This window comes from Phaethon aethereus (assembly GCF_964289735.1).
Source record: "Phaethon aethereus genome assembly, chromosome: 2".
In the NCBI taxonomy this organism is placed as follows: domain Eukaryota; kingdom Metazoa; phylum Chordata; class Aves; order Phaethontiformes; family Phaethontidae; genus Phaethon; species Phaethon aethereus.
In genome coordinates this window covers 118,704,227-118,718,842 of record NC_138582.1, presented here as the reverse complement: position 1 = coordinate 118,718,842, position 14,616 = coordinate 118,704,227, and the positions used below count along the sequence as shown (strand labels likewise).

The 14,616-nt window shown below is 44.6% G+C and overlaps 1 protein-coding gene across 1 annotated transcript in view; it reads left to right on the top strand.

Moving 5' to 3' along the window:
• Positions 1–930: 930 nt before the first annotated feature.
• The window catches only part of AOAH (acyloxyacyl hydrolase), a gene marked incomplete at its 3' end in the record, with an annotated part of 84,379 nt that continues 70,693 nt past the window's right edge, over positions 931–14,616 (top strand). The window contains exons 1-2 of the mRNA XM_081996847.1: positions 931–1,980; positions 2,418–2,572. Of these exons, the coding sequence (XP_081852973.1) occupies positions 1,490–1,980; positions 2,418–2,572 (646 nt within the window). The 5' untranslated portion in view covers positions 931–1,489. The remainder of the gene's footprint in view (positions 1,981–2,417; positions 2,573–14,616) is intronic.

The following is a 14,616-nucleotide window of genomic DNA, read 5'->3' as shown; positions in this document are numbered from 1 at the left end:
CTGTTACATGCGATTCTGGGTTCTCGCACCACTCTTTCCACAGCCTGAAATGAAAGAAAATAACACAGCCGCTTACGGGCTGGAGCTGTATGCTTTGCAGGTTTACATGCCTGGGAGCAGCTTGGGATCTATCTATATACTTTATAAGTGTCGTTGTTTAGATTTGTATTTTGCTAGAGATATAAAGCAGAAACCATTCCAAAGACCTCCCTGCTAGGAAGATTTTTCTTGCCTATTATTAGCACTCTGCTTTTGCAGCAAGTGCTCATGAGCCAATATGCAGAGTTTTAAAGGACTTCAAAGTGTCATTGGGAACCAAGTGATATGTGTGTTAAAAAGGGTTTAATGGAGCTGCAGTCACTGTAGCACAGTGTCTTTTTATAGCAAGTTTTTACAGCGTTAAGAAAAACATCCTGCAGATTTCAGTAGGATTGGCATATGGATAAGGTACTTTGCTCTATGATTTTTGTTTATCTGCTATTAAAAAAAAAAAGCAGCATTGCTAGCTATAGGGAGAATGATAAGCAGGAACAGGTCTGCAAAACTCAGGCCACAGCTATTAGCTTTATTTTGTGTTTGATTCTTTTTTCTTTTTTTAGAAGAAAAATGTACATTTGGAAGCCAGTGGCTTGGTTTAAGAGAATGGAGATATGAAGTGATTTGTATTCACATTGAAGCTTTTAACAGTTTGGGTTTGGTTTGGGGTATTTTTCAGAGCCACTGGGTGATATTCTCGTTATCACAAGGCAAATCCTGCTTATCAAAGTTGAGGCAAACTTTCCAGGACTGTCTTTAAAAATGTCACAGGTCAGGCTCCCACCGAAAAAGAAGTGGTTTGCAAAAACCACATTAAATACTAAAGCTGGCCTGATCCCTGTGTGGTCATGTTGATTTGCAGGAATGTCTGAAGATTTGGCAGGGAATCACTGATTTTAATATATTCTCTCTTTTGCCTTTTACAACACCATTTACAAGTCTCCTTTAATTATGCCTGGGAAGCATGTAGGGATGCCAAATGAGACAGGCTCCTCATGGCCCTTTAGCAGCCCATGTCAATACCCTGCCCAATTCTGAAAGAGCCAGGCAAGGAGTGGAGAGGAAGGACGAGTACGTACAGCCCTCTGGGAGGGTAAGAGACTTACCCAGGGTTATACAAAAAGGCAGAGGCAGAGGTGGGATGTAGCTTTGGCTCTCCAGTGCCTCAGTCCTACATCATACCCTTATAGCCATCCTTGCGTCCACCTTGTCTGGGATTTAGCTGTTTGGACTTGTTCCACCTCTGAAGTGACATCATTTAAACATGTTTTACTCTCTGCCTTTGCTTTAGGCTGGGGAACAACTGTTTTCTGCCTTATTTGGGGGAATTAAAAAAAAAAAAAAGAAGAGACAGGGAAACCTATAGTTGTTGTGACTGCCAAAGACGGAAAAGCTCAGGATTTTTCAAGCCTCGCAGGCAGCTGGGGGCTGCAAACAAATACACTCAAAACTGATGAGAGCAGGGGTTCAGACCCCACTGCTGCCCCTACTCGGGCAGCTGCCTCCTGTCCCCCGGCTCGACCCCGGCAGAACTGAAGCCCCAGCGAAACCCCGGCGTGGGACCCCCATCCCTCCCACCCCCAGCGGCTCTGGCCCAAGCAGCCGCAGCCTCTTTCTTTTATTTTTCACTCCCGGTCCTCCCGAACAGAACCCTGGTCGAAAACCTTACAGAAGCAGCCGGAGATATTTTTTTTTCCCTTTTCTGCGGAGGAGGGCAGAAGAGCGACGGCAGGGAGCGGAGGGGAGGGTTTGTGGAGTTGGGGTTTTTTTTTTTTCTTTTTGCAACACTAGTTGTTCAGGGGAGTGTCTTGTGTTATTAATGCTGAGTGGCTCCGGCAACTACTGTGGTTTAAGGTCGTTAGTCATCCGCTGCTACCGCAGAAGACACGGGAGCGCTGAGCCAGAGCTGTTCATGCAACCCTCTTGGTCCTCCCAGGCCAGCAGGTTGGGAAGAGCCACAATGGGGCAGCGGGGGTGTGTGGGGGTGCAGAGAGCTGCCCGGGGCCGTGGGGGCATCCTCCCTGCCTGGTCACAGGGTGCCCACGTGTATGGGACTCGCCGGGTTGTGGTGCGTGGCTGCACAGCCACCCCAAAGGGTCTGAGAGGGGCTGAGGGGTGTGCGAAGGGCAGGGGCCGGGAGAGCCCCTGTGACGGGTGAGCGGGGGATCCTCCATGCACCCTGTGAGAGAGCAGACATGTGTGTCCCCTCCTGAGAAGCGGTCCCTGCATTACGTATAGCTACATAGGTGTGTGCGAGTCTCCTTTCATCTCAGGGAGTCTGTTAATGAGACAAGGATGCAGGATGCTCCCTCAGCTTTAAGGGAATACGGGTCCACGTGTGGCCTTCCCTCCTGATTTCTTCCTTTTTTCCCCTTCCTTAGGATGAGGGGGTCTAGGCAAACATTCCTCAATTCATTCTGCATCCTCTGGCTCCTGCTTCTGCTGAAGGCTGCTTCTTCCTCCCCTCTCCCCCATGGAAATGACCCACCACCCCCTTTGCTCCCCTTCGGGCTGTACAAAGGACACACCTGCGTCGGTATGTATTCGGGTTTTGTTTGCCTGCTGGACTAGTTCATTTGTTACTCCACCGGTGAGCTGAGAATTGCTATGCACATCGTAAATCACTCCTTTATCTATTTCAACAGCTGTACTGCAAAATACTCGTAGTCTTTGGCAAAATAACCACTGAAGGTTTTGCAAGGCCAGCATGGGGTCTGGAGTTATTTTATGATTTTGTTTTTGAGTGGCTGCTTCCCAAAGTTCATGTTTTTGCTCTGTGGGGAATGGCATCTGAAAAGCTGGCTTTACGTCTGTAGGTCTAGGACCTGGAAACGATGCCTTCTGGGGTCCTGGTGTTTGTTAGGGTTCACGATGCATTTTGCTTAACTGCAGGAAGGCACGTTTCCCTCAGACTCGCCCAGGGTCTCCTCATTGATTTAATTGCCTGGGAAACTATTCTTAAGAATAGTTGGTCCATACTTGGGCCAGAGAGCTTTGCGGTCTGGATGGTCATCCCTGCATAGCCAAGTTGCAAGGGCTGTTTCCTCACATTTCCTTTCCTTTTTGCGAGTGCACACGTCTGTACGCTCCGTACTAAAGTGGGGCGAGGGTGTTTTGGCAACCCTCCTTTTGTGTGAAATTGGTGACTGCGGTGATCTCCACAGCAGCTATAGCTGGAGGTATCCTATAGCCTCATCTGACTAAGAGATTCCCAAAGCAAGACCAGGAACACCTAAGTCAATGTGAACTGTAGGTATCTCTGCACCAGAAATGCCCTTGAAGTGAGACTGCATACCTAGAGAGATGCGGTAGCTTGTATTTTTTACGTGAGCAAATGTTAAATGATGGATATATCTTATGCGTTATGATCATAATGGGGGTTGGGCTAGATGACCTTTAAAGGTTCCTTCCAACACAAACTGTTCCGTGATTCTAAGATCAAACATTTTATTTTGTCTTCTTTTAGCTTTTCAGGGCACTTCTGTGCTGTAAACATAAACCCTGCCATGGTTCCCCATCCTTCAGCAGGCAATGTTTCTTTTCAGACCAAAATTATTTTCACCATGGCTCAAGGAACACAATTAGAAATAATAATCCTAAGCTTGATAAAAACGGTTATTTGCCTCGCTTCTGAGCTGTCCACAGTGTCCCTGCAGGTTTTGGCACTGGCGAGGCAGTGTGAACCGAAAGCGGAGCCAAGCCGGGGCGGTGAGGCTTGCGCAGCCCCTGCCAGGGTTCAGCCACCAGCCGGAAAATAAGAGCGAGACGTGAAAAGCAGAAATGGCTGTCGGGGACTGGCCTTGTTTGGGCCGGCAGCCACAGAAGCAGTGACTGAGCAGCTGCCAGAGCGAGAGGGAAGTGGTATTTTTTAAGGGCGAGGTGTTCAGGCAGCTATGGTTTTGATGGAACAGGAAAGGCCGTGAGCATGCTCCCCTGTAGGATTTTTACACTGGTGGTTTTTAAGTATGTCAGGTGTGAGCGTTGTCTGCCCTCTCCATCCTGTTGACCCAGCAAGGCTCTAAATTCCCAAGTGACTTCACATTGCATTGAAGTTGCCTTGCACAAGACAAACTGTGCTTCTTTTTCCTCCCAGAAGGAGGACGGCTGCACCAGCCTTGTGCTGGGAGCACCGAGCATCTCCCCGGCGCGTTCGTTCGGTGGGGAGGCACCAAAAGCCCTGCCTCCCGCACCAGTTGCTCTCCCTGAGGTGTGCCTCCAGCTAAAGGCGTCCAGGTGAGCTCGACTCGGGACCCAAACAGAGTGTCCGCACCTCTGTAAACTGCAAGATAAAAATGAAGCGTGCAGAGCTTGGGCTGGGCCTGGCGGGGAGGGCTGGTGACTGCACGCGGGCAGGCTGCGGCCTGCTGGCCCAGGCGGCCGCCTCAGGGCTTCCACTGGTCAGCTGCTCTCTCGACGACCTCGTGAAGGCACTGACAGGCCGACCGTGTCTCTCCCTTTTCACAAGCGGGAAAGGGAGGCCACGGAGGAGGTTACGCTTGCTGTGGCCTGGAGCCGGGGTAACCTCAGGCCTTGCGGGTGATTCGGTGACCGGCCCTCTTAGGAGCAGAACTTAAGCTGAGATCAGCTTCATCTGTAGGATGGAAGATTGTGATTTCCTTTCAACAGCTCAAAACACTCCTGCTTTCACATTGTTACTTGTCTAAAAAAGAAGGTGACTTTTCTACGGCAAACTTAATTGTGTTAGAAAAAATTTAGACAGAAGTTTTAATCAGCTTCAGTAACTACAGAAAAAAGTCACATCATTTTTGCCTCACTTTCTTGAAAAATTTGGCTGCTTCATTCAGAGAAAATCTTTCCATAATTGACTTGGTGTAAAAATATGTAAAAATAAAGCAATCAGAAAATGTTCCCACCTAAGAAGGGATTTAATACTACTGCCTTTTAGAACTACAGAAAAGAGGGGGGAGAGAATCTGATGATAATCCTCCCAGCCACAAGATCAAATGTAGCATACCTAAGCAGCTCCTAACCATCTCTGACCTGCTCTTAAATAGATACATGGTCTTTCTTTGGCCCTGCCACTAGAATTTTCCCAACATCTGACAGCCCCTTCTTTCCATCAGTGTTTCCTGCCTCCTCAGGCTGGAAAAATGCCCCTCTTTTTGCATCCTGTGAAATCAGCTCAGGCCCTTCCTCTTGCCATCTTGCATGCTTTGCACGTGATACATTCTTCTGCTTTTTCCTTATGGTAGATAAAAGGGCTTTACTAAAGTTTTCCTATATGCAAAAGGCCCATAAAGCTGCTTTTCCTCATATAAAGACAGATTTTGCTCTGCGCACTGGTTTGGGAGCTGGATGCTAGGTCTGGTTTTAATTTCTGGGTTTGTTACTGACTGGCAGTATGGCTTAAGGGATTTATTCAGGACAAGACCTAGAAACCCTTTTGCTAGATGCAGCCTGACAGTTTCAGTGGGGCAACCTGGGAACAAGATGCTGTGTATTTTTCTCTCAAAAATTTGCTATGAACAAGCCCTTCAGATACTCAGGTCTTTGACTTTCCCCATCTGTTAAACGAGGAAAATACTGCCCATTTCACAGGGCAAGCAAAGTTTTACTGAAGTTAATGTTGGGGTACCCAAAGACAGTACAGTAACACTGGTAACTGTTGACACTGGTGTTAATGTTTCATCATACCTAAGGTCATGTTCTTTATTTTTCTACTATTTCTGATGAATTTTTAAATGTTTTATTCCACACCTCCCACCACTCCGAATTATGACAGAGGCCTTAAAGGGTCTTTGCAAATTGTCCTGCTGTCTAGCAAAGGTGACTTCATCCAGTAGTATCTGAAGCAACCTCAGGAAAGGCAGAAGCTGCCCTGGAGGACGCAGGAAGCAGGGGAGACACTGAAAGATGGGAGGGAACTGGTGTATTCATCTCTCTTCAACACAGTGAAGAAAGAAAATGTGGGGAATTGTAGATCAGTCAATTAAACATCAATTCCTAGAAAAATCCTGCAATATTTTATAAAACTTTATAAAAGCACCTTCCAAAAGTAAATATGAGTAAGAAAGAGCGTCACTGGATTTATCAAGGAGAAACAGTGTCAGATAGATCTAATTTTCTTTGCTGATGGGATAATGGCATGTTGACACAGAATAGGTAATAGATGTTATAGCTGGACTTTAGTAAGTCTTTTGGCACCACCTCAGCACTAATCTAATGTCTGAGATATTATGTGATATGTGATATTGATTAATCTTCTACAGGGCAGGACAAAACTGGTGGGTGGCCTAGTTCAGAGAGTAATTATGAGTGGCTCACTCCCTAAGCAGAAGGATGTACAAAGTGAGGTCTTTCTTGGACCTCTGTTTTGAACAAAGTATCATTCCATATTTTCATAAGCCAGGATAATAAAATAGTGTGCTATTAAATTAGCAGCTCATATAAAGCTGAAAAGGTTTGCAAGTACAATGGAGGGCAGGATTAAATTCAAAACAATCTTGAAAACTTGTACTGCTTGCACTCAAAGAAGATCATTTCAATATGGGTATGTTGAAGGCACTTCAGCAGAAATAGTCAATGACCAGATGGGTAGCATCCCTAGGGAAGATCATCTGGGTTTGTAGTGGCGCAGTGATGGCATACTGTCACGAAGAACACACACACTGTGTACACCAAGACGTGTGAACAGAAGTTAGCTTGCAAGACATGTGAAGTAACCCGCTACCTTTCTCAGCATTGACAAAGCCTCAGAGGAATTTCTGCCTTCCCTTTTGGGGCTGTGCATCAGTAATGATGCAGAGTGACAGGAGGTTTTGGAGAAAAACAAATATAAGCTATAAAGAAAGACTGAAAAATTAGGATTAATTAGGTAGAGAAGAAAAACTTAAGAAAAGACATGATATCTGTCCTCAGAAACCTTAAAGGGGTGATCCATTCTCCAGGTTCATAACAGCTATGGCAAGAAATAAGAGAAATGGATACCAGTAGGGAGATTCAGGTTAGGAAGAAAATTTTTTAATGCTAGCGATATGTGAGCACTGCCATCAGTTCCTGAGGAGGCTGTAGAAGAGCTCATTAAAGATCTTAACAGATCTGTGTCTACCCTATCCCTTTGGAATGGCATAGATGCCATAGAGCAGCTGCTAGGGCAGATGCTTGTGTAAGATGACTTTGTCCAGGACGGCTTTTCAGGGGTTCTGCACTATGACTGCAAGAACCATTTGCAAATAGCAGGGTTTATTTATTTTCTCCCCAGCAGCAGGCTGCCCTGTGCCTTTTGGCGATTAACTTTGGATGCCCTTTTTGGAATGAGGCGATTAGTCAGGGAGTGCTCGATACAGCCAGCCAGCAGCGCTTTCCATCTTCCTTGCTAGCGAGCGGAGATCCTGTAGGTCAGCAGCCTGGGAAGCAAATTTCCTCATCTTTGTGCTCGATATAATGCCATTCTCAGCAACCTTTGCGGGTGACCTCTTCCATTCACCCATGAGCATATAATTCCTAGCATATGAAGAAACATGTTTTTAAAACATATTTTCAGCTCTGATTACGTTAAAGAACGGATATTGCCAAGCTTCCCAGCAGCATAAAACGCCGACCTTGACCTGTGTTGATTTGTGTGATAGTCAATGTCCTCAACAGTTTGCCTCCGTCTAGCTGTGCATGAGCGCGGGGATGAAATATGCCCCACGGAGTGGCAGCAGGACTGGTGGCGTTTGGAGTTCCCAATAACTTCACACAATGGAACATGCCAAATGGAGTTGGAGGCTTTTAATAACTGCGCACAGACAAAGTGGCTGTGCACATATTGTCTGGGGAGGCACCATGACAGAACATATAATTTACAGCTCAGTGAGTTCTGTAAAAAGGCCATGCCCAATATCAATGTAACACCACAATGTATTTTACTCTGAAAGGCTGGGAATCGACTTTGATTACAGTTAAACCAGTGCCAAGCCACAGCACCTCTGTTCACTTCACCAACATTGCTCAGTTTACTCAGTGACAAAATTTGGCCTTATGATCAGTAATAAATTTCAAATTTGACCATAACATTTTTTCCTATGATTGGACTTTGGTTAGAAAAAAGCACAGGCAGGTGAGTAATACAGTAGAGATACTAAAGCAACTATTAAAATAGGAATATTTTCTACAGGGATTTATATTTTTCAGCAACTGATGGTAAAAATTTCATTTTCAAAATCACCCTAAGTCTTACTGAAGGTTTATGGTTGCAAAATGCAAAAATATCTATTGGTCAAAATAAAAAGGTGTGCTTAGCATACTGACATATGCACATGTATGTGTATGTAAATACACAGTCATATATATTTATATGTGCATTTGTAGACATGGGTAGTCTTGTATGTTTTATATTACTAATGCTTACCTTTAGTATAACTTTTCTTTGCTAATCTTATTTAGTATTGATTGTCTGTTTCGTTGCTGATTGCCACACTGTGTGTGCCTCCAACTCTTGTTCATATGTTAGCCCTGTACAGAACTTCGGCTTATGTTTAAGGCAATCACTTTCAGTGGTTTCAGCAACTGTATTTCTGAAACAAGTTTTGTGCATTCAAAATCTTAAAACGGTGAAACCTGTGTGACAAGGATGAAGTCCTCCAGTTACATTAATTCCCCCTGCCACCATGCAGGCTTCAGTAAATTTTTAATACCCTTCCCTGATTTGGAAAAGAGAAATATGTTAATGGCACACATACATATATTTTTTTCTATTAATTAATGCAGAAAGCATTTCCATTGGAAATGCCTGGGGTTATAGATTTTGTTAAATAAGGCTCTTTAAAATGTAATATCAGAAACACTAGGGATACATTTGGCTGGCAGGTATGGATACCAGAGTCTTCCACTAGACAGAAACTGAATTTTCGGTACTGGCATAACTGTATCAGAGTCCACGTTGGGTGTCTTAAGGAAACAATAATGAACAAATAGAGCCCTGAAATTAGGGATCTGAAGTGGCTCACTGCTATTGCATGAGCAACAGAAATGATAATTGATATTCCAGGGTTTGCTGGTTTTGTTACAGAGCTACAATGCACTCAAAATATTGCCATGTTGATACTAATATTTAAAAAATGTCTTTAGCCAGTATACTATATGTAATTTTACGCCCAGTGACAAGTTTGGTAATAGTGTACCATTTAGCATTTCCAAGATATTTTATAACGCTTAGCAAAGTTAGGGGGAAAAGGTCTTATATATGCCAACATATTTGAATATGGATACCTATAATTACACTCCATCTCTTCAGTATCTCTATGAAATATATTAACACAGTACATGGAATAGGGAGCAAAGTCTGAGTTAAAAGACTTTTACACTCAGATCCCTTTCCGAAGTACCTTTCAAAGCAACAAATCCTCTGGCTGTATATGGGAAAATAACTATCCTAACTTTACATATACTGTTATGTCATTTGAGCGGAATATTTCCACGCTGGAATGAAATCTTGAAGTTATAAAGGGCTGTTCTTTGAAAGTATCAGCTCAGAGCTGAGAAGCAGCAAAAGAAGGCAAAATGGGTATTGGGAAGGGAATATATAGTGAAAAAGAAAACATTCCTGTATTGTAACATTGCATATCCATGGTCTCCCCGCACCTAGCATATCCACATGCATGTCCCCATCTCAGAGAAGAAAACCTCATTTCTTATTAGCTCCCCACGTGAGTGCTTTTATTTCAAAGAGGAATGTCTTGCTCCACGTTGAACTGGAACTGGACTAGATGAATCTGGAAAGAAGTGGTTTTATTCCAGATCAACAGTATCTGCATGGCGAGTAGCAGTATCATCTTTTGTAAGCAGGCTCTGGGGATTCCTCATCTGGAGGCTTTAAGACATGCCTTGGAGCCTGTGATCATCTATAAATGGAAGAAGCAAAGACTGTGTTTTGGGGAAACCTCCATCTTCTACATAAAACCAGCAATGTGATAGATGAATTCATTTATCCAGGGGCTTGCTGTTGCAGACAGATATTTGAGGCAGAGGTTTGCTGCTCTGCCAAGCAAGTCTCTGGCTCCCGCTCCATCAGGAGCAAGCAGGGTGACCACAGCCTGTCCACCACAGTTTGTGGAGAGCTATTTGTGTCCAAGGCCACTTTTTGGGGGCTTATTTCCTCCTTGTGCTCCAGGGGGTACATTTAATTTATGGCTGGGGAACAGCAATACGGCTGGAGGGGAGAGAAAGGTCTCCAACAGCCGGGAACATGAGCAAAGGATGGCAAAAGAGGATGTGCCAGGTGCCAGAAACCCCATTTGACAGAGTTTTACCCAGACAAATATATCCACAAATCTGAAACTTAGAGAGGCAGCTTCCACTATCCAGATACTTCTTGACATTCCTAGGTATAATTCTAATTATAGAGCTTTTCAAACATGTGCGGCAGAAGTGGATTAAGTTAAATAGTCTGCTCAAACTGCCAGAGGCTTCACAGCTAAGAAACGATTTCTCTGATTTTATTATTGGGGTATGATTTTTTTTGCCGAGCTTACTGGAAATGTCATTTTATTATAACATGGTATTTTCAAATACATGGAGAGAAGTACTTCCTGATGTGTGGGTTTTCAGATTACTACTGCTGAGCAAAATGGTTATGGTTTTCTCTTATCTCTTTAGAAATTAATAGCAGATGGGACAAACTATTGATAAAAGAGACAAGCATTTTATTAATACTAGAATCTAGTTTCTAATGGCTGGTAGGCATTATAGTACCAATGAATTTCTTCCAGAGAAAACATCCTTCAGCCTGTCAAGGCATTGGAACCCATTATTGAAGTGCAACAGCAGAGTCAATTTCTTGAAAAATTGTGTTTAAAGAAAATCATGTGCAATTATAAAAAATTTAGAGCTTTTTTAAACCTTTAATTATGAAGCCTATCTACATTGCCTTATATGTGCCCAGCTCATGATGAGAAATAAATCACATCTAAATATCTCCTAAATTAAAAGCGAGCAATAGTTGCTAATGACTCTCCAGCTCTGGAAGTGTTTTTCTACTGATGCCAGAGTATTAAAAAGTTTATATTCTCGCACACATCACAAGTAATTAAAGCAGTGAGATTTTTCTAGTCGAAGACAGCTGTTTTCCCCCTGTCCTTTTTAGCTAACTAATTATTTTCCATTTTCAGCCAGCAGAATTAAGACCTATTAAAGGCTAGGATAACTGGTTAGCAGTTCTGATGATATCTGGTGTGCAGAAAGATTTCTATTGATTTCATTAGAGGGTAGCAGCTTCTTATGCTGCAGTGAACAGTGAATTCTTTTTCTGCCACTAAATCCAGAGGAAGATGATATGTATGATTAAAAAGAGAGCAGGTTTTTAGTAGGAGTGAGGATGGTCTGAGTTAACTTTAATATATAGACACTAACCTCTTGAGGTTTTACCTATAGCCCAACACAGGAGATAGATAGGTTCTCCTAGAGGATAAATCTGAATTACTGGGGGAAGCATGTTTTTATCCAAAAAAATGGGGAGCCTGTGTGGGTTAGACTCCCTGGACTACAGTGAGTCCCCTTAAACATTCCTCCTCCCTCCTCCCAGGGTTCAACCCTTTTGTAATTTACAATCTCCAGCCCAAAATCTGCTCCTGATGACATCAGTCTAACTGAAAGGCTTCGAGGCCAGCAGAACCCCAACACAAGCGGGTGTCCCCTGGGACATGGCCCATGGTAGGGCAGTAAGAGGTCCCAGCAGACCACAAGGAGTAAAGAGAAGTGGACCAAGGGCACCTCATAAAAGGCCAGGTAGACGGGGGAAACAGAGAGCAGCAGATCAGTCGATGGCATACGTTCCAGGGGAGCACCTTTCCCAATGGAGGGCAGGAAGACTTCCCAAATTTGGGTCCAGAGACTTCAGTTGTGCACCTGAGGCTGAGGATGCCCCAACTGGAACCACAGACCTCTTTGAAAATCAGTCAAGACTTTCTTTATCGGCTTGTCCCATGAAGCGTAGCGTTTCATCTGGAATAAGTGTATTTGCAGGGGAGCATTTGAATAACTGAGATCTGGTCTGCCGGTGCCCAAGGCGGGGAGAGTGTAATAGCATGACAAAAAGCATCCTCTCTGTGATAGTAAAAACTAGTTTATGAGCGCAAACATTCTGAAGTTCAGCTCTGTGGGTTTTTCCCAAGTAGTCAGGCTATTATTATTGTTATATTCATATAACATCTAGTAGCCCAAGGTACTGCATTAACTACTGCACAAACTCAACGATGGCTCTGTTAATTCTCATGCGAAGCAAATCTCCCTCTGGGCCTGGTTCGCTAGACACAGAAACGTCTAACTGACTTAATCAACATGAAAATTTTCGATTTAATTGCTGGGAGACCGCTGCATGAGTAGGGTTACCTGCATGATTGTGTTTGTGATTAAGAATTCTGTTTCTATTCGGCAGAACTGAACCAAAAATAGCTATTCCCCTCCGCTTCGCCCCTGTGGTACTTTGACAAACACGAGAGAGAAACTCACACCTTCAGTGGAGACTGTTTTCTTGTATAACAGAGGAAATGGAAACACCAGCGGTATTTTTATCCTCAGCCCAACTTTTTGGATTTTGAGCACTCGGGCTGTTTGTCCATAAGCCCTTTTCTCTGCACCGACTCTACTGGAGGTGAGAAGACCTCGCTGTGAGAACGAAAACAAGAGTCATGGGGGCAACGTCAGAGTCAGAGAGAGAGGAGCACCCCCACCAGAGGAGCATCTCTTTGCACTCCTGCCCCGAGACGAATCATTAGGCAGGCTGCTGAGCCTGCGCTTGTGGTGAATAACTCTATTGCTGTATAAAAGCAGTGCACTGAGGTGCGGCAGGGCTGGGTGCTGCAGCCAGAGGCAAGCTCTTTCCTCGCCTGCTGGGGAAGACATGGGGCCATGTAGGGAGCTGGTCTCTCCTGTTGTTGAGAGGGTTGACTTGTTGTGTTGATGTTTTTATCTTTTACACTGAAATAAAATGTCTCCTTGCAGTGCTGGAGCCAACATTTTAGCGCCTGAGGATGCTGTAGCTGAAAGCAGAGATGTTGCAGAGGTTGATGTCTGCTCGCGTCTGGAGCAGACCCACCATGACACAGGAACCACGAGCTCAGGTGTGGGAGGCAGGCAGCATCCCGCTCCCACCGGCAGCAGCTTGCAAGCTTCACTGTGGCTGTGCACGGCACCCGCTGGTCCCACAGAGGATGAGGGGCTGCCGGAGGTGGGAGACAGACTTTTAGAAAGCTGGACCCAGCTGGAGCCCCACAGTCCCATGTCGCTTGGCAGGGATGCCCAGCGAGTGGGGCAGGTGGAAGAAGCAGCTGGGGGGGGGACGGGGGAGCTGAGGACCAGGAGAGAGAGAGAGACTGTCCTCTCTGCAAAGTGTGCTGGCAGGCCCCAGCTGAAGGTCCAGCTGAAGGAATGACTTGCTGACTTGCTTCAGGGTTTTTTCTTGGTTGTATCTGTCTCCATTTATTCTCTTATTCTTTTAGGCTGACTGGAGGTAATGGTTCTTAGCATGCTTTATAAATCATTCTGCAGAGGACTTTGAGTGAGTGTTTTATTTAATAAGTATAGAGAAGTGGACATTTATCCCTGCAAAAGAGGTGGCAAGTTCACTGTAATTTCCACTGGATTACTGTATTTGGGGTAGAAGAAGTAATAGAAGACTCAAAGATACTGGTCTTACAGCAAGTTCCAATTGTATTACCTCCTCTTTTACTTGGTACTTGATCCATAGGAGCATCAAAGTTATTTACTTTGAAAAACAGCACTTTGATTTAATAGCACATAGGCAGAGGTACTTGGAAGGAATTTTAAAGCTCACTTTGAAGAGTTGTGCCAGTTTGAAAGCCTGAATATTAACGCTCTTGAGCTTTGGAAAAAGGTGGATCTGCAGCCACATCCAAATGCTGCAGCTGACATCCATTTCTAGATTGTGTCAGAGCAAGTCCTGAGAGCCGAGATTTCTTGCAGAGGGGAGGAAACAGCATTCAGCTACAGGGATTTCAAAGGGAAATCTTTATTCAGGCTACTGGAAACTGGCGTCCTGGCTCCTTGTGTCCTGGCTGCCTGGGATACCCACCTCTGTTACACAGGTCCGGAGTCCAGGCAGGGACCTCACTCTGGCTGACAGGACTGACTATGTGTGTCAGACTTTGCATCACCAAATGTGGCTTCTTTATAAAATGGTGAAGCCACTGCAGAAAGGACAGCACAATGCTGGCCTACAGCAGTTTGAAATCAACTTCAAGTGAAACACTTGTGGTCATCATGTGGATTTTGAATTATTGTTATGTGGGGATCACGTTGAACCTGCTTCATCCCAAAAATATCAGAAATAGTGCTGCACGTCTCAAGAAATGCTTCACTGCAATGTGCAAGTTCTTGGGTCTCAGCCACAGCTAATCCAAGGAGCAACTAGGCTTTAGCCCTGCTCGCACCCAGATTAGCGATGAGAAATAACCAGCTCCACAGGTCACAGGAAACAGTTTCTTTCCAACCACAGAAGCAGAGCAGAATGAACTCCAAAGACATCTGGGCTTTAGCAAATGCATAGCTGGGTCCAGCAGCCCTGTGCTTGCCAAGCACCGCTGGGCTTCAGAGGAAAATCTGTGAAGAAATGATGCTATG